Consider the following 23,339-nt stretch of genomic DNA (forward strand, 5'->3'; position numbering starts at 1 on the left):
TGCAAAATTTGGAAGTTCTGCCTAGAATGGGAATAACTACACACAAGTTACTTCTTAATTTAAACCAATAGAGCTATGACAATTTGCATAGATGAAAATTTTCCTATCATCTTCTACACACCTTAGAACCATTTCACAAACCAATAGCATGAGTTTGAACAGCATTTTTAGCATTGCAGATCTTTTCTAGGAAGTTTGCCTCAAAGGAGACTGCACTGCCAAGACCAGCAACAGAGCTGAAGTACACGAATTTACTTTTTTATCCTCATATATGAACATCACCCAGCCATTCATCTGTGACATACTGTCCACAGCACAGCAAAAGTAAAGATGATCTTCATCTTCAATGTACTGTCACCCCCTCCTCAGAGGAAGAGAAGTGCTATTATCACAGTTTTCAGAAGAAAAAAATCTGATAGAGACGGAGTGAACTTAGATTTACTCAGAAAGGTCACTTAAAAAGTTTAAGGCAGCAAAGAAGCAAGCCCACATCACCTCAATTGCATCATCTTCTCTTTCTAACTTGGAAAGAGAACTTTATATGTATCTTTAACAGAAACAAATACATAACCAATAGAAATAAAGCATTCTTCAGGCACAGGCCTAAAGATTGCTGTCCTATTTCCAGATAAGAGGAGGTAGCAAGAGAGCTGTTTCTGCATATATTATTTCCATCTCACTGAAGAAATATTAGCTGAAATGAGTCTTTTTTTAAGTGAGAGTGGGTAAGCCCACTATTTGCCCGAAAAGATATAAGAACACGTGAGACACATAAAAATTCACCTTCACCAAAAAGATCCAACAAACACACACCTGAAAGACCTTAATCTCCTTTAATGCTGGCTGGGGAAGCGTTTTCAAGCACATCTGTACCCACCTGAGAATGCCTTTACATCACCTGCACAGTATAAATTAGGAGTGGCACACTGTTGAAGATGACCTGTGCTCTCAAGCACTAAAATTTGTTTTCCAGCCCCTGTGGCTCAGCCCTGACAGACGGGCAGCTGCGGGCAGCTGCTGCAGAAGGACTGATACACACGGGGCTGCGCAGGTGCACGAGGGCAGGAATTTCACCATGGTGTCTCCCTGTGTCCTTGGGACTCTGGAGAAGTCTGGTCAGGAGCAGATGGTGATCTGCATTCTTACAAGTGCCACTTAGAAACCAGAGGTGGGAATGAAGGAAACCTCTCCTACTCCAAGACAAAACCAGAGCAGCAGGAAGGCAGCTATGACAACATTCTGCTTCCAGAAACACTTTTGGGCAAACTGGGTCACTTTTGTAATACTGAGGATGCAGGACCTTTTGCCCTTATTAAAAAAAAAAAAAAAAACAAAAAAAAAAACCCAAAAAAAAAAAACCCACACAAAAAAACAACAACAAAAAATAAAAATAAAAAAAACAAAAACAAAAACAAAAAAAACAACAACAACAAAAAAAACCCAAAGAAACAAAACCAAAAACAACCAAGCAAACACAAAAGAAAAAAAGCCAAACCCAAAACATGTCGCACACACAAAACAGGTAAAACCAATAACAGAATTTCTCATTCTGCTCACTTTTTTTTTTTTCCCTAAATCAAACGGAATTTCCTTTAAAAAAGTAAAAATATAAAAAACAAAGATACATTAGAATATCCTACTGTCCAGTAAATGTTTTATAGGCAATATTTATGGAGGAAAAAATGCATCAAGCCCTACCGTTGACAAAAAGCAAGCACCCCAATGTTCCTTTCATACAAAGGAATGCTGCTTCTAGTGCTGTTGATTTGAATTATTCCTATCACCACAATTTGAATATGCGTTGTCTTCAGATATATAATTGTAAATCTAGACTAATGCTGAAAAAACAAATTCTAGTGAGAATGCTGTGCCATTGATAAGCTAAAACCAGCGTATCATGAGAAGGCAAACTAATCTTTCCATTTACTTTGTAGGCTGGATGCTTGATGCTTAACACTAAGAAGTCCAAATACCCTTTTTATCACTTATAACAGAAGAAACCTGTAAAATGCCTTTGGTGCATCAACTTATTGTATGAATGTTTTAAAGAAACTCGCTAGTACTATAGGAAATAAAAGTGGGCTTTTTTGTGTTGTTTAATACTCCAAGTGTCACTTCATTCTTTAAAGGGGTTAGAACAGAGGAGGGGGAAAAGGGAGGAAGTCTTACTTAATTTGTTGCATATGTCCCAACGTGTTATACAACTAAGTGTATTATACCAGAAAACTAAAGCAGTCTGCACCATAGCAAACTCCGTGTAACTCAAAATAGGAGGATAATCTGGCCAGAAGCAAGTCAAAATTTCAGTGAAACTTCCTCTCATATTATATATACACACACTTTACAAGCTACATCGAGTGTCCTTTCATATTCCAAAAGAAATACATTGCAGACACCAAACATACTGTACTTTTACTGAAAGGCTTCATCAAACCATATGTGCAGACACTTGAGAAGATGAGAGTGTCAAGCTTCCTAGGGTCCTAGAGTCAAAGAAATTCTGCTGCCCCCCACTGCTAAGTAAGTGCACTCCTTCCACGGGGGGCAACATCTGCCGATCCGTCATGGTTCCGCTTGGCGAGGACCCCAAGAAACTTCCTTGGGAAGAAACGATTTTCTCAGGACTGGCAGCCAGTTTAGGGGATGTGGAAAAGTTATATCCATAGAGCGCACAGGGACTGTGCAGTCTAAACGTGTTGTAGGAGCCTTGGTGGGTCTGGTTAGTGGTAAAGGCGTTGCTGGACGGGGAGGGCATGATGTACTGGAGCTGCGGAGACATCCCTGAGATCTGCATGGATAAGCCAGTCTGCGGGCAGCTGAAGGCGTCCCCGTCGCTGCCGCTCATGGACATATTCACAGTTGTGCTGCTGGACACGCCGACGTAGGAGGGAGTCCTGGGGGCGGCGAAGGTCTCGCCGCCCTGGCTGGTGAGCCGGTTGTAGGTCTCAGCCAGGGAGGAGCTGTACCTGTTCAGCGCCAGGCCGGAGCGCGCGCACGCCGTGTAGTCAGCCGGGGCGAGGGTGCACAGCTGGCCGGCGTTGGGGCTGAGGTGGAAGGCTGGAGAGGAGCAAGGGGAGCCCGGTAAAAGGTGAGGGTGGGTAGATGGCACCCCGCTGCCAGATCCCTGGAGTAAAGTAGAGGAACCTGCGTTTCCTGGAAGAGGATGTTACAGTGTAAGAAGCACACTGGGAAAGGTCCGCTTCCTAGGTGAAAGATCAAGACCTTTGTCTTTTATAGTAACCCTTGAGATGAAATCCGACTCATTTTAATTAAAAACTTTTACATACGTGCGCAGGAAAATGTGTGAGTGAACCACATGCATGTTTCTAAAGAAACAACTTGACCAAGAAAGAGAATTGAAGTTATGTTTTTACAACCGTCGCTCAGTAATTAGAGCTCCTGTCCAAAAGGTTAACTGCCTCTTCTATGACATGGAAGGAAATTTCATGGCAGTTAAGATGTAGCCAAGTGAGCACCCCATCACAGGAAGCCTTCTTCAATGAGTTTTGGCTTGTCTATGCTCTTGCTACAGTGCAGAATGTGTTTCAAGTGCTCTGTGCCTGTCACTGTCAGAGCACCAGCTGAGGAACCAGATACTTAGCTCAGAGGCTCTCACAGATAACAGCTTTGGGAAAATTCCCAACTTCAGAACAAAAAAACTTCTGACTTCAAACCAAAAAAATTCTGAGAACAACCAAAAAATTCAGAATAACTTCTGAAGGAAAAGTGAGGGCTGAACACTGCACATAGCTGCTTCATTTCTGGAATGGGTAGGTTTGCAGCAAACTGTTTGCAAATTGTTCATTTACTGATATCAGAACTTTATGTTACAAATACCAGTGCTGAATGCTCCTGAAAGCACAATGCTTGCCACAGGTGAAGCCTTTTCTCAGGACTGAAAGTTTCCCAGCTGCAAGGAAGACCTCTTTTTCTTAAAAGATTGCATCTTCCTGAAAACTGGGGCCTTTTACAGTCTCCCAGGCAGAAGACACTTAACAAGGAAGATGTTCTGTTTATGAATCACACTAACAATCAAACAGCTTGATGCTGCAAAGAGAGAAGTTCTGTCAATAAGTTAACAGATTATCATAATAGATGAGCTAGTAAAAAGAAAAATACATTATTAAAGAACACTGCCTGCTGCTGCTTCTCTGTTAACAGGACACCACAATCACAAGGCGTCATTAGGCACTGCCACATTACAGAAATGATAAGACACATTTTTCTTTTAATCTCCATCAGTGCCTCCGCTCCTGAGGATGGGCACTTTCAGCATTAACAACCAGGACACATTTCTAGTGGGGTCTTTCACAAAGTCTCTATGTCCAAGGTATAGATGGCTAAAGATTTTGCAAGTTTCCATTCCCAGAATATCAAGAGTAACTTCAACAATCTTCTTAACCTCAGGCACCAGCAGAAAAGGAAGTGAGAAGCTCAGGGCAGCAGTTCCCCTGCTCCCAAACAATGCTCCTACACACAAACAGCCAATAAAGCAGCTCAGTCTCCTAAATGGATTAACTGCATCATCAGCTGCCTTTCAGTCTTACACAGTCTGACAAGGTATTTCAGGTGCCATTCTATCTTCTCATTAAAGGCCTTTTTGATGAGGCCATCCTTCACCCCCAAAACTCTGCCAACACTCATCCAATGACTTGGCACAAACCTTCCTTTCAGTTGCCCACATCAAGCACTGATACACAAGATTTCTCAAAGGAGTGAAACAAAAAGCTGGCAAAAGCAATTTTTCTGAATTTCTCTATGTTCTGAGTTTTTGCTCTGAAGATGTTTAACAGCTTTGCAATCAATACATTATCAAGAAACCAGACCGGATGTCTGTAAATTTGGTAGCAGAAAATGCAAAGAATTGGGAGCAAAATGTCTGATTTAGCTGGGAAAAGGCCAAAAGGTTTTCTATGTGCATTGGAGTATAACTGGGAAATAAAAGAACTCAGAAAAGAGTACAGAGCTTACACTCTCTGTCCAAATGGGCCATTGAAATATTTTTCTCGTTCATGACACTACCAGCACAGTGGGAAAAGTGGAAACAAAGTTTTTCAACAAAGAGTGAAGAGCAGCAAAAATCAAAACAGAGAGGTGATGCATTTCTTTAAGCTCTAGGATGCAGAAAAAGTTGTTGGCCCGTTTACTGAACAATTTTCAGGTCTTTAAGAATCATAAAGAGGTTCCAAGAAGAAAAAAAATTAGGCTTCCTCCTATTTATTCATTACTTAAAAGAACATTTCTTCTCTCATTCCGTTTTAAATTTTTTTTCTTAAAAACACAAGTAATTCCTATGCTGCAGTTTGGATGTGTACAACAGAATTCATCTCTAAGTGATCTCTACCTTTTGTATCTAGCCAGAGCATAACACTAAGGAATAGGTCATTCAATCCTTAAATAACTGGTATTCTCCTCCACATGTCATCTGATTTTTCTTCAAAATCTAACATTTTTATTGCCATTGGGGTTGAGTTAGCATTAGTTTTCTAACTTAGAATAACTCTGATGAGAGGGGATGGCTGTACTGTGGTTAGTTAGTTGGTTTTGCCTTGTGAGGCAAAACCATTTACCTAAAGCTTTGTAAGGTATGGTGGGCAAAGTTTCATCTTTCATTTTTGTTTTGAAAGAGCACAAAGACACTTGTTACCTTGTTTGGGTATCCCAGGTATGTCTTCAAATGTAAGTGTCCTCAGAGAAGGTCTCCAGAAGGCATAAGACTCTACCAGAGCTTCCAGTCCCATTCTATTTAGAACAAAAGAATCATGGTGTCATGAAAGCAAGCTGTATTTTGCCACACATCTCTGAATACTCCACCTCAGAAACATATAAATATTTCAGGATTATTTTCAAGTTGATTTTACTTTTTAGAAAAGAGCCTTACAGCCCATCCATGAGACCACAGGGACCTGCAACCACTGGGCTGCACAAAGTGTTTTCCAATTCCACAGGCCTGGCTCTCTATTTCAATATTTTGTGCCTTTTGGGAGGGCTGTTTGAGTGGGAAGATTTGGCTAAAATGATTTTAAATGTTTTGCTAGTATATTTCTTAAAGAGATCATTGCTCTGGCAGTTAGTTTTAATGCCAGAGGAATAATCTGCTATTTCTTCCTAGAATAAAGGTGATCCACTGGCAACTTCTATTAAAACAGGATTCCCAGTCATTACTGATGAGCTGGAAAATTGCACTTAGAACATCAGCAAGGCAAGGATGTACAGCTATTTTGCTACCAAAATCATGTCTAAAAAAAACAGTGTTGTTTTGCTGAGCAAAATACCTTTAGAAACTAGAAGTTTTAGCTCTTTTCTTGCAACAGTGTCCCGAGAAATCAGAACTGTGTAGGCAACGGTGTCAGACACTATTCAGAAAACTCTCTGCTTCCTGAAGATAAAGGCCCATTTGTTTTCTGACAATTATTTGTGAATAATACACCTCAGAGGTATGCAAAATTAGAGGTATAATTTTGGTGTTATTTTTGGCTGCTGGGCCCCAGAGGCCTGTTGAGTGTCAGCATCAGGCACACACCAAATACAAGTGCTTGCCTTTGAGCAGCAGTGTTTGTAAACTTGAATTATGCAAATAGCCCAGGCTGAAGCAACCGGCATGTTCTGCTACTACTCCTTCCCGCAGGAACACAAATGCCTGTCAGGAAACATTTATAAAGCGTTTATTAGCTGAACCTGGCCTAAAAAGATAGCCCTAATTTTCTGCAGTAATGGTGAATTTTCATTTCTAGTTAAAGCGGAGATAAAAGCCACCTCCTGGAGGAGTGTAGCCAAGGCGATAATTTATACAAGATGCCTTTGAACAATTTCCGCATTTTATCACCACCCTAATTTGTGCTATCAAATGCCCAAGTTTATTTAACAAAACAGTCATGTTTTTCCCAAAGTATTTAAAGGGAGAAATTCTGGTCCTTTCCTGAGTAAAAGGTTTTATAGGGTCAAACTTAAGGTCCAACTGAAGAATGAAACTATTCTCAGCACCTAAAGTCTGTTGCACTTTGCAAATGCACTGGAAATGTTTTTAAAAGGTGAAGCTACTGATTTCTGTAAAATGGCCCATGGGACTGAACAGGAATGACCTAGAAGGGCATATTTTTAATTAAACTGAATTACTGAATGCAGCAGTGCAGAGTGAGATAGCTGCATAAAAACAATATTGAAAAGTTTGGTATAATTTAACCACAGTATTTTTTTAACCTTGTTGCAGACTAAAATGCCTCAATGATAAAAACACCAGCTAAACAATGAGGATAACAGAACCTTAAGATTTAATGTCAGTATTTAGTAACAGAGCAAAACAATAATCTGCTGAGTATAGCAATAGAAATTTTCCCTGACAATTAAAATTCTGAGCTGAATTGCCAAACATACTTATCCAGTAATGCAGACTACAAAATAAAACAGTGATACTGACTTCAGTAAAACAATGTCAATTTGCAACAAACAAGAGTTTGCAGAGTCAATTCTGTAACGAGTGTGTTTGTAGAGTAAAAACACTCAGACCTTATCTAAAGGCTGGTCCAAAACATTTTAGAGATGTTGACTCTTCCTTCAGAACTTCCCTCCCTAATCAATTTCCATTTAAAATAACTTTCAATCAAAATATCTTGCTTTTATTTCCCAGTGCCTGAACCATACTATTCCTAGCAGCCAAACAAAAACCCCCTCTCTGGATACACCCAGTCCCATAACTGTATTCGTGTGGCTGCAGATGCAGCACTCCTGCATCCTCCTCAGATAATTCCAGAGCTGTCCTGCCACATCAAAACCTGTTCAAAACTAATTTCTGAACAATTCTTTCCTTGCTGTCTAAAAGGATATCTTCTCTTGTTTCTTATGGAAGAAATTCTAGGTCCATCTAAATTTGCACTTTTCAGAGGATCGGGGTTTCACACTTAGGAGATTCCATAGTACTTATTTTCTAGTTCTGCAAACAGCAAGCACAGCAGAGACACTGCCTAGGGGAGAGAGAGCTTTCAAACAGGGCACGTATGGCAACCCTTCTTCTTCTTCCCAAAGTACACACAGCATGTTTTGCTTCTTCAGTCACTGCATTTACCTGGAAGCTACTGTTCACTTCATTTCTAACCAGAAACCTACAAAAGAGGGCAAAACTCTATTTATGTGATTGGCCAGAACACGGATTCTTATTTCTTGCTAGAAGACAAAATCTCAGACATACTAAAAAGAATAGAATTCATACAGTGAATGTCTGTAAATCTTTGCAACTACGTCATCCCTTCTATAAGTAGTCATTTTCCAAAAACTATAGTCATTTACTGTCCAGCTTCAGGTTTTATGTAACTTGGGTTTTATGTAAAATGGGCTTTAATGCTGTAACTTCTGCTAACAGAGAAGCTCAATAAAACAACTATCAAAAAGAAACTTTCTGATCATTCCTACCAGCACAGTCTGCTCCCTTCTCTGCAAGGCCTGGTCATAAATATAGCAGCTGCAGACACCAAACACAATGTGGTAGCTGGAACTGATGTATACTATACACCACAATGAAATACTGGTTTTTTTCTTTTTTTTTTTTTTTAGCTGAAATGGTTTAACATACAATTCAAAACAGGCTTAAGTAGCTTGCATTAAACAGTCATTGGATAAAATACCTCATTGGCACTGGCAGCCTGGACCAGACCTAAATCTCCACTTTGCACTACACAGATTTCCCACTGCTATTTTGAAAGATTCACGGATCAAGAGACAACAAGCAATTAATCAGTCCATCCACCACAGAAGACGTGGAAACCAGCCTCATTTCAAGGTCTTCTGTAGCCTGCTAGGAAAGGTATTCACCTAGGAAGTGGATTTAAAACTCTTTAGACTAAATAGACACTTGAATACCGGTCTCCCACCTCCCAGGCAAGTGCACTAAACATAAGGTTACTGCACAAACCAGTTTCTCCCCCTTAACGAGGAAACAGTCGTTAACCCATCCTATGTGCCCCTTACTTGCAAGAGAACCTGAGCTTGTGGTTTGACAATGGCATCGGCAACTCGCTTCCAGCCAGGAGAAAGAGGAGATTTCGAGCGCAGCCTGAAATCACAGACCTGAGTATACACTAAGTCCATCTGCAGCCCCCATGGTGTGCCAGTGAAAGGAAACTGGAGCGCGTGAGCCGAGCCCAGTGCCAGCCCGTTCCTGACCTGGATGGTCAGAGGGGTGGTCAGAGAGCACTGCTGGGAAGTCTGAGCGGTCCCCCAAGGAGTCTGAGTTCTCAAATCAGTTTGTCTGTAGGTACAAGTGCTGGCTTTGAACAGCCTCCACAAACTGATCCTGCCAGACGCCCAGCTCCTCCCCAGCGCCTACCTGTTACGGCCCGAATCTCGGAAGCCTTTGGCGAACGGGTTCCTGTCGATCTTCAGACGAGTTATCTGTGAATATTATTAAGAAAAATTGTTGCCTGTAAATTCAGATAAGTAGCACAGAAAACAAACTCTACTGACAGAAAGAAAAAAAAGCTGACAGAGGAAATATCTTCATATTTGAATGGTTTAAGATTGCTGTCCTGAAACATAGCAAAATAAGGGCCAATCTTCTGATCATTATTTTTGCATGTCCCTGGAGAAGCTAATAGGTATTTAAAGCTGCCAAATGGCAGCAGGAATTACTGAGAAAAAACTTCAGGCAAATGTCATTCTTCATTTAAGAGATTTCACTGTCTAACTGCAATGAAATTTAAATTAAATTTTATTTCTGTACTGGTCAAGAGGGGAATGTGAAAAGAGAGATTATCTCTACGTTATTATCCTCCATGAAAAAAAAAAACCCAAACCAAACAAATTACCAAAAACCCAGCAAAACATACCACACCCCAAATAACTGTAATTTATTTTAATAAATGGGAAAATCACCAAAAACTTATATTTCAGTATTTACATAGCTCTCCTGCTCCTCTCTTTGTGAAGTTATCAATGAGTATCTCAAAATTTCAAAAAACACAGCTGCAATAATTTATACGGAAGTAATAAAAGGTGACAATAATAACTATGTATACTTAAACGAGAGGTAGAAAGAGCTGAGTGATACAACCTGCAGTTCACTTTTGACTTTGAATCCAGATAAATTGTCCTTAATAATATAGGCTGAATGCAGTTAATAAAAACAACTGCAAGTTTCTTCAGAACTCAGCTTCTCTGTTAAGGTCCTGGGAGTATTAAAAGCACTGGAGTCAGGAACAAAAGTGCTTTTAAAAGTCTCTCCTGACACATATCCACATTTAAAGGTACAGAAACACCTTTAAAAATTAGACTGCTCTTTGCCTTGTTCTTCAATACTGTTTTTATAATCAAGACACAATTAAGCATGCTAATTGGACTGCGTGATCTTAATAATAATAAAGATGTTTTTTACATGCAGCATCTCTGAAGGCTCAGGTACAGCCTCCAGGCATTACAGCAATACTAACTAGTAGTGAAAGCTACTTTTAGTAGAAAACAGATAGCTCTATTTTCATAAGTGATATAATGACAGCGTCTACTTTTCTCCCATCTCTTACATCTCTGGTCTGCTCTGAAAAGCCCGCAAAGTGCTAACCAGCAAGCCTGAATTACCTGTTGATTTTGGTATGCTGTGACAGTGGTGAAGACTGTCTCGGGGAAGGAGAAGGCTTTCACCCCCTCTCCCGAAGGGATGGGCTTGACAGGGGACAGGTCATCGCCGCAGTCCTTTCGGATGACGTGGACACGGGGCTGATATTTATGCATAGAGTGAAGGATAATCTATGCAGTCATGCAAGGAAAAAGATAACATTTGTTAGAAAGGACACCCTGCTGTTTCAGGACTAATGGCTTTTTGGAACAGATTATGGTATGTGTTTACCATGCCACTTACTGGAAATCAGATGTTTTCCTTAACCTTCTGAAGGTTCTTGTTACAGTAGTCTAATCCCCGTGCATTTATGTTATTACCAACCCTAAGTTTTTAAAAATTACGACTAAGGAGCTCCAAATTCAGAGATTGGCTCATTTGAAACTGGCTCAAAAAAAGGAAAAAAAACTCCAAAAAACAAAAAGAGAATTTAGGAATGAAGTCTAGGTCCCACTACAATTATGAAAGTTTTGTCACTTTTTTCCACTAAAGTCTGGATTTGACCTAACAGGATTAACAGCAGCAGAAATTTGCCTTGTGTTTTTGGAATCTTCAGGATGTACTATTAGAGCAATTTTTTCCTTATATCCCAAAGGCTGGAAACAAATCTTGGTTGGAACACAAACTGAGACTCTCACAATCTGAAGAAGCATAAAATTAAGAGTAAAATGATAACAAAATCCAAAACTCCAAAGTGTTACTAGCAATCGATCCATAAAACAGACAGTGAATTTCAATTAAAAAGCCTTCCCAGCATTCAAAAAACTCAATCAAAAATAAATCATAAAAGAGGAGTGGATGCATACTGCATAAATTAAACACACAGATACCTCTTGGTACTGTACCTCAATTTTAAATGAGATTTAAAATACAGAATTTTTCCTCTATTTTACTCCACTTCAGCTAACCACTATTAAAATAAAAAATTTCAAGAAAAAAAAATTGAAGTTCAGCTATTATTGTTGGAAGACCTAAGAAATTAGTAACTTGATAAATAAACAGTCCTATGGCTATTGGCCTGTGGAACCACTAATCAACATTCTGGGGAAGCTTTTTAATTTCCTGCTCCTTGAGTAGGCTCAGAATGTGCGTGTGCTCAAGCACTCAACAGAGCCCCTATGTCAGACACCATGGAAGTTCATTCACCCAAATTATATAGAGGACATTACATTTGTTTGGATAAACTAGAGTTTGGCTAGTTTAATACACTTGGTCCTGGCCAGATTACATGACCCTGTTTTGGTAAGGCCAGTTTCTGGATAATCAGGGGTTATATTAGCCCTTAAGTAAGGTTTTGACAATGACATCACAGGCTCCAATTAATTTGCTCAGGGAGTGTCCTATGGATGTTCTCATATGAAGTCTTTTTCGAGTTTCTGAACAGAGTAAGACTTTTTATTGTGCAAAAGTGATTTCTCTTTTACAACACTCCTTTCAGTTCTCCAATGGCAAAGATCTACAAAATGAAAATGCAGAGAGGGCAGCACATTCCTCACCCCGCTTCCCTGTGAACACCCAGTGGCACCAGGGGAGATGCCGGTGCAACAGAAAAAGAAATCATCAAGAAAAGATGTTGCACGGTTCATATCCACTGCAATTCCGTGCCTTGCCATTTGTCTGGGTGCCCCTGAGCATGCCGTGCTCTCTCCCACACGGATTCCTTGGCCCCATCAGCTCTGTGGTGCAAACCACTGCTGGCCCACACGTCAGTGATAACCCTGGCAGCTACAAAGAGCTCTGCTCACACATCAGAACAAGCGATGTCAAAGCAGCACACGGATGAACACCTCCCACTGCTTATCTGGGTGGCTATTACAGCTAAACTAATCCATGTCATCTCCTAGGAACAACCTGTCTGGCCTCTGTCTTTTACTGAAATTTTCTGTGCTGACGTGCTGTTTTGGCAATTAGCAACTCCACAGCAATAGGTTTTTTTCTTGATTTTGTACCATGTCTTCTAACAATGGGATCTTTGTTCATGATCTGAAGGACTCCAGACTCTAAATAATGCATAACTGCAAAGCCCTTGTGAATTAAAATGCAACATATGAAGACAGGACATAAAAGGAGAGGGAGATGCAACATCTCCACTCCAAAAACAATCTAGCTCTATTATTCAAAGCATCACCCAAAGCTACTGTAAAGAAAAAGCTAAGGGAAAGGGGACTTTGGCATTTCATTTCACAGGGCTTTCACATTTAAAAGCACCAATGGGATCTAACAGTTTATCTGCAGTAACAGCAACTTTCCCTTCATGCCCTTAAAATCCAACACAAAAATCAGAAATCTCACTGTGTTCCCAAATATGAACTGGCATTACATTCAACTCACAGCTGAAGAGCCTGCCTCTCTCTACAAAGTCCTCACAGAACAAGATGAAAACACTTCATGCGGGAATAAACCTCTCACAAAAAGTAAAATTAAACTGTGGCCACAGCAGCTGTCAAGAAATCATGATCAGACAGGGCAAGTAGGAGGCAGAGCAAAGGCCGCCAGAACTCCTGCAGCCACACAAGGCTGGGATTACCTCTGCAATGGCTTTTGAGAGCTGCTGCCACGATGAGGCCTCAGAGCTGACCGTCAGCGTGAGCACCACCATGGCACAGCCATCTCAGCCAGAGCAAATGAGAGCCTGAAACTCCTTCACAGGGGAGACACCAATGCTCCAGGCACTTGGCTGTGCCAGGACTGCAGGGTCACCTCCCCACTACCGACACACTCCTTGCTGCTGCTTTTGCTGAAAATCCCCCTTTATCCGCCCTCCGAAGCACAAGCACGCAGGCTCTCTGCAGTTAGGGAAGTGTGTGGGGCTGAGGAGCACAGATTCCCTCTGTACTAAGATGAAAACTGCAAGTGCAAATACTGATGTTTCACAGCTTTTCACTGTGACAAGAACATATAAGTGCCCATTGAGTGTAAGCAGAGCTCGCTACTTGGAGCCAAGTCTGGGCAGAGTTACAGTCCGCCTCTGCTTCCAGCCTCGCCCCACTTTCGAATGGGGAAAAAACCCACCCCAACCACCGAGGAACAATTAACACACTAACAGCCTCATTTTCACTAAAAGTCAAAAGATGTTCCTCTGCATCAAAAAATACTCAGTTGAAAAGCATGGAAAATAGCATAAAAAATGTTGACTTTTCCCCTCCACTGAAATTCAGTTTAAAAACTGCATTGAAATAGAAAAATTAGCCAGCTCTAACCAGCCAGTGGGAGAGACTGCTTTTACAATGCAGCACTCACTCCACAGATGAGAGAGGGATGAGAGACATTAACAAAGAGCATCCAGACCATGCACTTTTCAGTGACAACTGCAAAATCCAGGTTTACTTTTCCTTAGTATCACAACTTAGATGAAACACATGAAAGCTATAGTGTGTGTCTTAATGACTCTATAGTATTTCCAAAGCAGGAAATTCACTCTGGAACTTCTTTTGAGATCAGAAACACACAAGGAAAACATGTCTGTACAAATTCTGCTTCATGTCCGCAGATGACAAGTGGAACCCGTGTATCAGAGAGTGTCCTGTGTGCAGATATGTACTTCAAAAACCTCTGAGCTCGGCAGCACTATAAAACTGCGCAGTCACAAAGTCCCACTTGAAATGCTGATGAAAACAGCAGCAGGCAGCACGGAACCTGGAAAGTGCTCGAGCAGTGAGGCTCTTAGAGGTGGCTGATCTCCTTCCACAGAATGCTGATCCCAGGGCAACACGACGCAAGGGGAAGGAACTGGCTGCCACCAACTACTGCCACAACATAATTGCTGCACACAAATTCTACCTCAGAGCCTGTTTGCAAATGCTGTCTCTATTCCCACTGACATGAACCACTTCCCTCAGAGATCCTGAGAGTTAATACTCTAGAATAGGTAAAAAGGCTCTAGACTGACATAATGCAAGCTCCCTACCTCAAAGCCTTCAAGATCAAAACCGACCCCCAGAACTTTAACACAAAAACTCTGCAAAAGCTTACACCTCCAACAAGCACAGGAAGCATAAAGGAACAAGTTCAACAAGGATTAAATTGCCAGAAGCAGAAAGCAGGGAAAGCGTTCCCAAAGAACAACAGCTAAAGGCCAATGCTGCTTGGTGGAAACCCCACTGAGGTTTCTCTGAACCACTCTGCCTACGCACGAGAGGAAAAAAAACTACTTTCTAATGATCTAAAATATACCCCATGTCCCGTACAGGGGTGGGAGAGTCAGAACTTCTGATATAAGAGTAAATATTGGAGGGACTCTACAGCCTTGACTCCTAGCTCTTCTAATTCGCCATCCATCCCCTGGTACCCTCCTGAGAAAAATGGTTTCTTCTTGCTTATGAGAAACAATTGTTTTTTTTATATTCATCACAAAATATGATTATTCGTTTTCCATTATTGCTAGAGGCATTCAGAGGCTACATAGCTTTTTCAATACAGCATTCCACACTACCATAGCTTTAAAAGAAAAAATGTACCCATTGGAAGAGACACTTTTCTGCTTTCTGCTTTTGCCTTTTCTGGTAATTATGAATGACATGTTTGCAATTTTCCAGATTTGAGAAATATGAAATTATTTTACAGTCATCCTTCTTTTGTCCTTTTATTTTAATACTTAAATTTCCATTTTGGGGAGGAGGGGCACTGCCATAGCTCTGAATCAGTTCAATGTGTCTCAAATCACTGTACTTGAGCTTTGCTTCGCTCGTTTCCAAGCCAAAATACTTAACTAAAGACCAGAAAATTTATATCTCCCCGTATTACAAATAATGGTGTGCTGCGTATACTACACAAGTTTCAGTTCAGAATAAGCACAAAGCTAAAGTCTGGGATGGAAAAAAAGAATAACACATTTCTCTGCATAGCTGAGATTTTATCACAGGGCAGTTTGCAACTGCAAGTGCACGGGTGGACCACACAGTACCCGCAGATCGTCCCTCTGCACCCACTGAGTACAAAAACCAGCTCACTGCTGGAAAAGCAACATTTTATCCATGTGCATCTGCTTCGCTTTCAAATCCCTTACAACAGACTCAGGATTCGGGAAAAACAAGTCCTGCTTGAGAGGAATCACAAATACACAAATGCTGGGGAAACTAAAGGAACTTCACGTGCTAACCTTAACTCAAATGGACACGGCCAAATAAGACCCCATAACTGTAATTCTGGAAAGAAGCAATATAAAACCTCTTTTGTACTATCCTAAGAAAAGCACTGCTAACTTAAGAGGCATGAATACCCCCCCCCCCCCCCCATTTCTTTTAAGGAAGAACAAAATAAAATAATGAAAATTATTGCACAAATGGAAGTCTTTTTATCCTTGTTATCACATTTTTTAGGTCAGCCATGCGCCTGTATTCCTGCCTCTGATCATTGCATTTCCAAACACAAATTAGGGAGAAAAATCTCTGACTATGTATTAGCAAAATACCTGGCTCAATGTCACAGAGCTACAACCATACCGAAAGATGAGTGTGGTATCTTTGTGCTCCGTGCCAGGTATATTTTCTTTCACTCCTTTCCTTGAAGGAGAAAGTATCCTGGTTAATAAATTGGGTTATACTAAGGACAATGGAATCCACATTCTGTCTCAAAACTTTCCTCTAACATCTTAAAACTCTGCCACTTGGAACTCGATGCTTCTTCTGAAAGGATGCCAACATTTGTCATTTATTACAGGGGTTTGTAAAATCAAAGACTTCACCCCAACTAAAAACAATCCTCGTTTTTTAATTATTTCTTAAGGTGTCAAGTAAAACTATTTTAGGGATTGCTGGAATGATACTGGCTTACATCTGTCATGTTTCAACAGTTTTGAAGAGAAAAGGAAATATTAACATAACACATTTTGTCACATTAGATAATGTCATAACTAAACAATTTAGAACTTGCAAACAGAACACTCATACTGCATACGTCTTCGCCAGCTTTTCCAGAAGTAATGAGCCTCAGCTGTGAAAGGGTCTTGCTTCATAAGGTATGCAATAAATCATCATCGGAGCAAACCCAGCTCCCATGTTGTTCGTTTTTGACTGCAATTATTAACACCTCACGGGATTTCACACAAACGTTTAGGTTAAGAAAATACTTAAAAGTATTTTTATTCACGTGAAGTTATTACACACTATTAATGTTTCTTCTAGCCACTTGTGAATTAGAGTCCTTTTCGATCGGAGGAGTAACACACTCGGTGGGAAATACTGAGCGCAATTCTGCCCCTCTGTATTAGGCAATTTAGCCTTGTAAAGTCTTACTTTGCAGAAGGAGTTCTCTATTTGAGGGGAGAGTAAAACAGCAGGCTCTAATAAGCAGTTAATTATCGGAGCAGAAAGTAAGAAGCTTTTAGATATGGACAGTGAAGTTCCAAAACAACTCTGAAAAGTCAAGCCTATTTCTGGCACCCCGCAGCTGCGCGTCAGAGCCTCTCAGGGCTGAGCAACACATCATGCCAGCGAGAAAGAGCAAGTACTCACATGCCCCTGATCGTCCAGCTCGTTGTTGGTAAGCTTCAGTTTGTCGAAGCTGATCACTTGTCTCATCCACGTCTCCCCCGAGGCGGGTGAGTCAGGGTGAATATAAACGCGAGGCGGCACCGGGGAGTCAGCATTACCCGCCACCATCCACTTGGAGCTATGGTAGACATACCTGTAAAAAAGAAAACAAATTCCTCTAACCACTAGCACCAAAACAATCTATTAGACCCGTTCAGCGTGAATAAACTGGGGCCCGTGCTCATAGCAAAAGCCCATCAATTAACAAAACATGAAAAAGCACAATTTTGCGTAAATAAAAAGAAATCTTGCTTGTTTGTTTGTTTGTTTCAAAACATAGTCCTGGCACCTGCAAAAATAAAGTTAAAATCCATGCTCTGACCTAACCTTGCTCTTTCTAAAATCAGTCACAGTCTCAACACTAGGTTTCAAAATGAGCTTTAATCTGGTGTCAGTTCATTGACTGCTACAGCTCTGCTCTGAAAAGGCATCAGCAAATAGGGAAGAATCTGGTCCTTCTTTTATCAAATTGAGTAGTAATTCCATATTTGGAAGATTTATCATGTTGAGTCTAAGAAAAGACTATAAATAAAGCTATTGAAGGGAAAGAACATTATGATAGAGAAAAACAATGAAAGTATGAGAAACTATGCTCTTGATATTTCAGTAGGCCATATTAATAGGCTTAAATAGTATTGCAAAAAGGCTAAAAAAATGAAAACATTGAGTCTGTATTTCATTTGATAGGCCAGTGCTGACAAGATGATTTTATAACAAAAATTGTGCCTGCTTTGGTTAAAAACCTATTTTGAAGGCAGGCACTTCACAAAGCAGTTTAAAAAGCATTAATTGAAAGTTATCTTTTTCAAGTACAGTAAAAAATCCAGTAATTCAGCTGTATTTTTAAATGAAAACAAGAAAGACTTCATCAAATCATATATTTGCACAATTCAGTTCCTTATTAGAAAAAGACAAGCAACACAGTGAGAGCAGAAAACAAAATGATCCAATGCAGGTGTCGTTCCATACAATTCAGATCAAGCTGCATAGCTAAGATCTAGAATGGTGGAGAAATTCTCTCCTGCAGACAAATTCTCCACCCCAAAGCACTGTTGTAAGATTTTTCATTTATTTTATATTTCTTGGTTTATACTAAATATATGCTTTTCTTGGAAAAGTAAATAAACTTATAAATGCACATAAATAAAAATTCAGTGATAAATACACATTTTGAGCTACAGCGTAAGCTTCCAAATATTTATAAGGTCAAATTTTGCTGGAAGTCCAGACCTATATGTAATTTTCTTCATTTCCATTAGTTTTGCTATCTGCTCTGTCAGCAGTCTAAAGACTAGGCTCCATGTGACTGCTGTCATTTCTATGGAATTTAAAGATCTGCAAGACAGTGTGTGAAGCTGCACAAACAGCCAGAGTTGAAATAACAGACAGCAATAAAAAGCACAGAATAGAAAGAGAAGAGGCACCAAGTAAAACATGTAAGACATTGACATTTAGTGGAAAGCTTAAAGGCATGAATACATGATAAAAGCTAATACATACTAATACATGAATTAAAAAAATTTAGTTTGCCAACTAAGAAAATACCATCCTTCCTACAACTCTCATTAAGTTACTTCAGTTATCTGGGCACCATGTAGCACACTGTGAAGACAGTGTAGGTCAGTATGACTGCAATTATTTTAAATGAAATGAGGTTTAAACAATTCATACTCAGTATAACCGCTTTTAATTTTTAGTATTAATATTTTAATAAATTTGGAATTATTACCTTGTTTTTTCTATGGATTTATGAATTGTTCAGACCTTCTAGGAATTATTAAATTAGTTTAGATTGTTAAGCAAATGCACACAAAGCAAAAAACAAAAAAGCTTCCATTTGAACTGTACTGCACTGGTACGAGCTAAAAGAAGCTTTTTTTCCTTCTATGGCAGATACAGGAAATAATCCCCTGACTGTATATGCTGAGCATCGTCAGCCCTGGTGTCTGGTGCCCCTTGTAGAAAAACTCAAAATCAAAAACGGTCCTAAGAAAGGTCTAATACACCACACAAGAAAATGGCAAAATAGCAGTCAATGAGGTAAGTACAGGAAAAACACAGGACAGCATTGGCTTAGGAAACAAGGCAGCATTCCTGCAGAACCAACCTTTTAATCATGGTCTGAAATATTCCTAGTTCTAGAATTAAATCTGCAGCGGTTTATCCCTACATTATGCTAAGTATAGGTTAAAACAATCAAACCCGCAGTTGGTGAAGACCTGATCCTGTCTCCTCTGAGCTGCTCTGGCCAGGCTTCCCCCCTGGCTGCTCTGGAGCAAGGGATTGCGTCTGGAAAGCAGGACCTTGGAAACGGCTTCAGCTCACAACAGGAACTGCTGCGGGCCAATGCTGCAAAGGTTTCCTTCCACGGGACAAGTGGCTTCTGCAGAGCCCAAGCAGCTCCCTCAAAACACAGCTACCCTCGAAACAGTGAGAGCTTAGCACAACATTACTACTCCTACATGTTCAGAGAACAACCTCTTTTGTTCCTCACAGCATTCTCCAGACAGCAATGCCATTAATTCTTTAAATAACAGTAATTAGAAACGTTACCTTTTTTAGTTTAAGCAACCAAATATCGCACTTTTTAAATTAAATTCTATAAGCTATTTGAAGCATGACTTACTTATTAAGTCACATTACATAGCTTGTAAGTTATTTAAATCAGATATCCATGCTAATAATGTTATCAGTTAATGGTAATACCATTTGGCACTAAAAAATGTACATTTTCATATTTATTGGTTAATAGGAAATAATTCCTACTGACAGGAGCAGGAATAAAATATTATAACATTTCCTGACTGCCCTAGAACTGCACTCTGAAAGCCCAACCTGAGCATCTGCCCGCAGTACATACACAGTGTGAGGCAAATGTATCATAAAGAGCTTCAACACAAATTTTAGTTGCCTTTGCATACTTGGTACAATATGGTCTCCTAAAATACACTGGGATGAAAATAAGAACCTTCAAGGAGAGTTAAACATGATCTTCTGCTAATTTATGTTGTGTTAATATTTTCCTCCAACAGCCAAGCAGCCTATGACTTACATCATATGTTTTTTGCCTTAAAGTCACCATACCTGTATCTTTTGTTATCCACTGGCACAATATCCATAGCAATGTAATACTGCTGATGTGGGTCTAAACCTGAGATCTTCACTCTCATTGCAGGAAACATCCGCCTGAACATTGGAAAGAGAGAGGTCATTTTTAATACGAAACAGACTCGGGAATGGTTGTTTAGGAAAAGTAACCGCTTCGTGGGATTTTCCTCGTTCTTCCTTTTAGCCTACAGAGTCCTTTTGGACGATTATAGTTACATAGCCATGAAATGGCTCATTCGATATGTCAAAACAGATTTCTAAAGTGCATTTACTCGAACAATGCTTTGTATGTTTGGGGATACGCTTTGGGAGTACAGCTATTACCACATCATTTCAACTTTATTGTTAGACAGTAAATCATTTGGGTTTGAGACTTTACTTTAGCAGTACACACATTTAAAACCCATTTGAGATATTAGTAAGAAATGTATTCCTGGAGATGTGCAAACACCACCTCCACCCAGGAAGCCCGAGGCTTACAGAAAGGCAAATTGCCATTAAGGTTCAAGTGACAGCAGAAAAATGGTGTATCATTGCTGTAGCAGCGAATTAGAAAGCTAAATCTACGGTGATACAATTATAACACCGCAAGGATGCAGTTATAAACGCCAGTGTGCCATGCTCTAACCCAACAATATGGTCTTTATTGACACGGGACTTCCTGTCTGCAGCTTACTAAAGGTGAAGTGCGAGAGCTACCCTGTCTTTGAAAGGTATAGTAAAACTTCTTTATTGAAAGCAGAAAGGAACCTACGAGCAAATTTCTGGAAAAAAAAAATAAAACAAAAACGACAAAAAACCCCAAACGTTCAAGATTTAGATCCTTCTGTGGAGAAACGGATTAATTAACCAATGAGGTGGTTTGAACATAAAACTGCCCTTAGCTCTTAGCTTGGTATGCTTTTTAACAGAAAATTTCATTCTTGAAGCACCAAAAAAAAAAAGTCCTAACTGCACGCTAATAAAATACTCTTCTGTATTTTATAAACCTGAAAGTTATTCCAGCTTACTCAGTATTTGCTGCTGTGCTAACAAATATATATATTAAAAACCAATCCATTAAGAGTAGTTACTGTAAACAAAAATCCTATCTCCGCCATTTCTGAATAAGCAGGAAGGTAAAAACCTGACTACGGCTAACTAGTTTTTGCTGTTATTTCAGTGCACCTGTAAGATAAAACAGAAATTCCCCGACTAGACTCTCTTTAAGACAAATGCAGCTTTGTCCTGTTTAAGACTGCGTTTCAATCATTAATAAAGCCTCTCTGAAAATGCAGACGGTAGCATATGGATTCAATAAAATATGTTTTTGTAATTTCTAATAAGTTCAAATACTTTTATACTTCCCAGGTTTTTACCATGTGTATCCCCTGGAAAGGGGAAAAGCTTCCCCCCAGAAGGGCACGGCGCTCCCAGACCTCGCCCTAATGAACAGGAAACCCGAAACGCCACACGCTCCCGTGCCCATCTAACATTATCGCCATCTACCTGCCTCGTAAATCTGGAGGGTTCCCCCGCCTCGGGCCCGCTTTGAAGTGCCCGCCCGCCCGGGAGCGCGCGGGTGGCGGCCCCGCCGTGCCCGTTACCTTCCCGCCTTGGTGATGATCATCTCGGTGCCGATCTCGTGGAAGCGCTTCCAGAGCTCGGCGCCCTGCAGGTCCACGCGCGGCGCCTGCGGCGCGGGCAGCGGCGAGCCGGGCCGGGAGCCCTTGGGGGAGCCGCCGGGGGAGGCGGCCGGGGAGCCCGCCAGGAACCCGTCCTCGCAGCCGCCTGCGGAGAGAGCGGGGCAGCGCTAGCGGCCGGGGCAGCGCCAGCGGCCGGGGCACTTCGCCATCGGGGCGTCCCTGAGCCCCGGCCGAGCGGCCGGGCCGCAGCCTCGGCTCCGGGCACCGGGCAGCCCGAGCGCCGGGACCGCGGCCGGGCTGCCAGGGACCAGCCGCCCCCATCGCCGCCACGCCGGGCCCGGGCCGGGGCGGGCGCAGCCCGTGCGGGGTGCGAGGACGGCGGCGCATTTCGTTTGGCTACGGGCTTCTGCTCTGCGGCGTGAAACTGCGCTCCCCTCCACACACAGCAAATTACACACACATGTATGTAGGCGCTGTGTATGTGTCTATGCGTATACATACATCTACATATATATATATATATATGTATGTATATATGCACACATAATTATATACACAGTTGCATATGCACTTTCAGCAGCACACACACACATATATGTCATATAAGCTTTTGCCTTTCCTCGGAAACAGGGCTCGGGACAGCCCCCGCCGTCGCTGCACCGCGCCGCGGCCCCGACAGCCCCGCCGGCAGCCGCCCTGCCCGTGCCGGGCCCGAGGGGCGCCGCGGATCTCCCCGCCAGGCCGGCGGGAAGGGCGGTGGGTGCCCACGCAGCGTGGATATACAGAAGGGATAACGGGGAATGAAAGCGCGGTCGCGGCGGGGAGCGGGGATGCCGAGCCCGGCCGAGGAGCGAGGAGCGGGGCCGGGCAGCGGCGGCAGCGGCAGCGGGAGCGGGAGCGGGAGCGGGGCGGCACTCACCGGCGGGGCCGCGGGCGGCGCAGCCCAGGTCCATGTCCCCGCAGGTCCTGCCGGCAGCGGCGGCGGCGGGAGAGCTCTTGGCGCAGCAGCCGCTGCCGCCTTCGTCCTCCGCCGCCTCGTCCTCTCCTCCCAGCTTCCTCCGCTTGGGCTGCCGCGGCGGCGGCTGCTGCTGCTGCTGCTGCTGCTGCTGCTTCTCGGCCCCGATGAGAGCCTCCACGGAGAAGGCGTGAGCCTTGAGGCTCATGGTGGTGCCTGGCGAGGACCGCCGCTTGTCGGCCATGCCCGCCACCCTAGAGCCCGCGCATCCAGGCGCCCCGCGGCCGCCGGCACCGGCACCCGCGCCCGGCCGCCCTCCCGTCCTCCCGACCGCGCAGGCAAGGGGCTGGGGCTTTTCCTCGCCTTTCTTTTTAAATCCGAGTTATCAGCCAAGTTTTTTTTTTTTTTTTTTTTTTTTTTGGTGGGGGGGGGGAGATTGTTTTGGGTTTTTTTTCAGTGGAAAAAAATTCTATTCCTTTCTGCAGATGCGTTCCTTCTCTTCCCCTCCTCCTCCTCCTCCT

General features: G+C 42.0%; 1 protein-coding gene across 1 annotated transcript; it reads right to left on the reverse strand.

Moving 5' to 3' along the window:
- Positions 1-1,647: 1,647 nt before the first annotated feature.
- TBX18 (T-box transcription factor 18) lies at positions 1,648-23,093 on the reverse strand. Its single transcript, XM_063150600.1, has 8 exons — positions 22,783-23,093; positions 21,825-22,008; positions 20,215-20,316; positions 17,053-17,224; positions 10,564-10,731; positions 9,320-9,384; positions 5,648-5,742; positions 1,648-3,153 (listed from the first exon to the last, which is right to left on the reverse strand). Exons 1-8 carry the CDS (start codon positions 23,060-23,062, stop codon positions 2,429-2,431), a joined length of 1,791 nt encoding a protein of 596 aa, XP_063006670.1. The 5' UTR covers positions 23,063-23,093; the 3' UTR covers positions 1,648-2,428.
- Between the last annotated feature and the right edge of the window lie 246 nt (positions 23,094-23,339).

Source organism: Melospiza melodia, chromosome 3 (assembly GCF_035770615.1).
Source record: "Melospiza melodia melodia isolate bMelMel2 chromosome 3, bMelMel2.pri, whole genome shotgun sequence".
NCBI classification, from domain to species: Eukaryota; Metazoa; Chordata; class Aves; order Passeriformes; family Passerellidae; genus Melospiza; species Melospiza melodia.

What these genes read in the sequence shown, in the direction of transcription:
- TBX18 (XM_063150600.1), bottom strand. Translation starts at nt 23,062, where the DNA reads ATGGCCGACAAGCGGCGGTCCTCGCCAGGCACCACCATGAGCCTCAAG. An exon ending in AGCTGGACGATCAGGGGCAT is followed by an intron (nt 10,732 to 17,052) that starts GTGAGTACTTGC and finishes ATGACTGCATAG; the next exon opens with ATTATCCTTCACTCTATGCA. An exon ending in CAGCATACCAAAATCAACAG is followed by an intron (nt 9,385 to 10,563) that starts GTAATTCAGGCT and finishes TAATATTCACAG; the next exon opens with ATAACTCGTCTGAAGATCGA.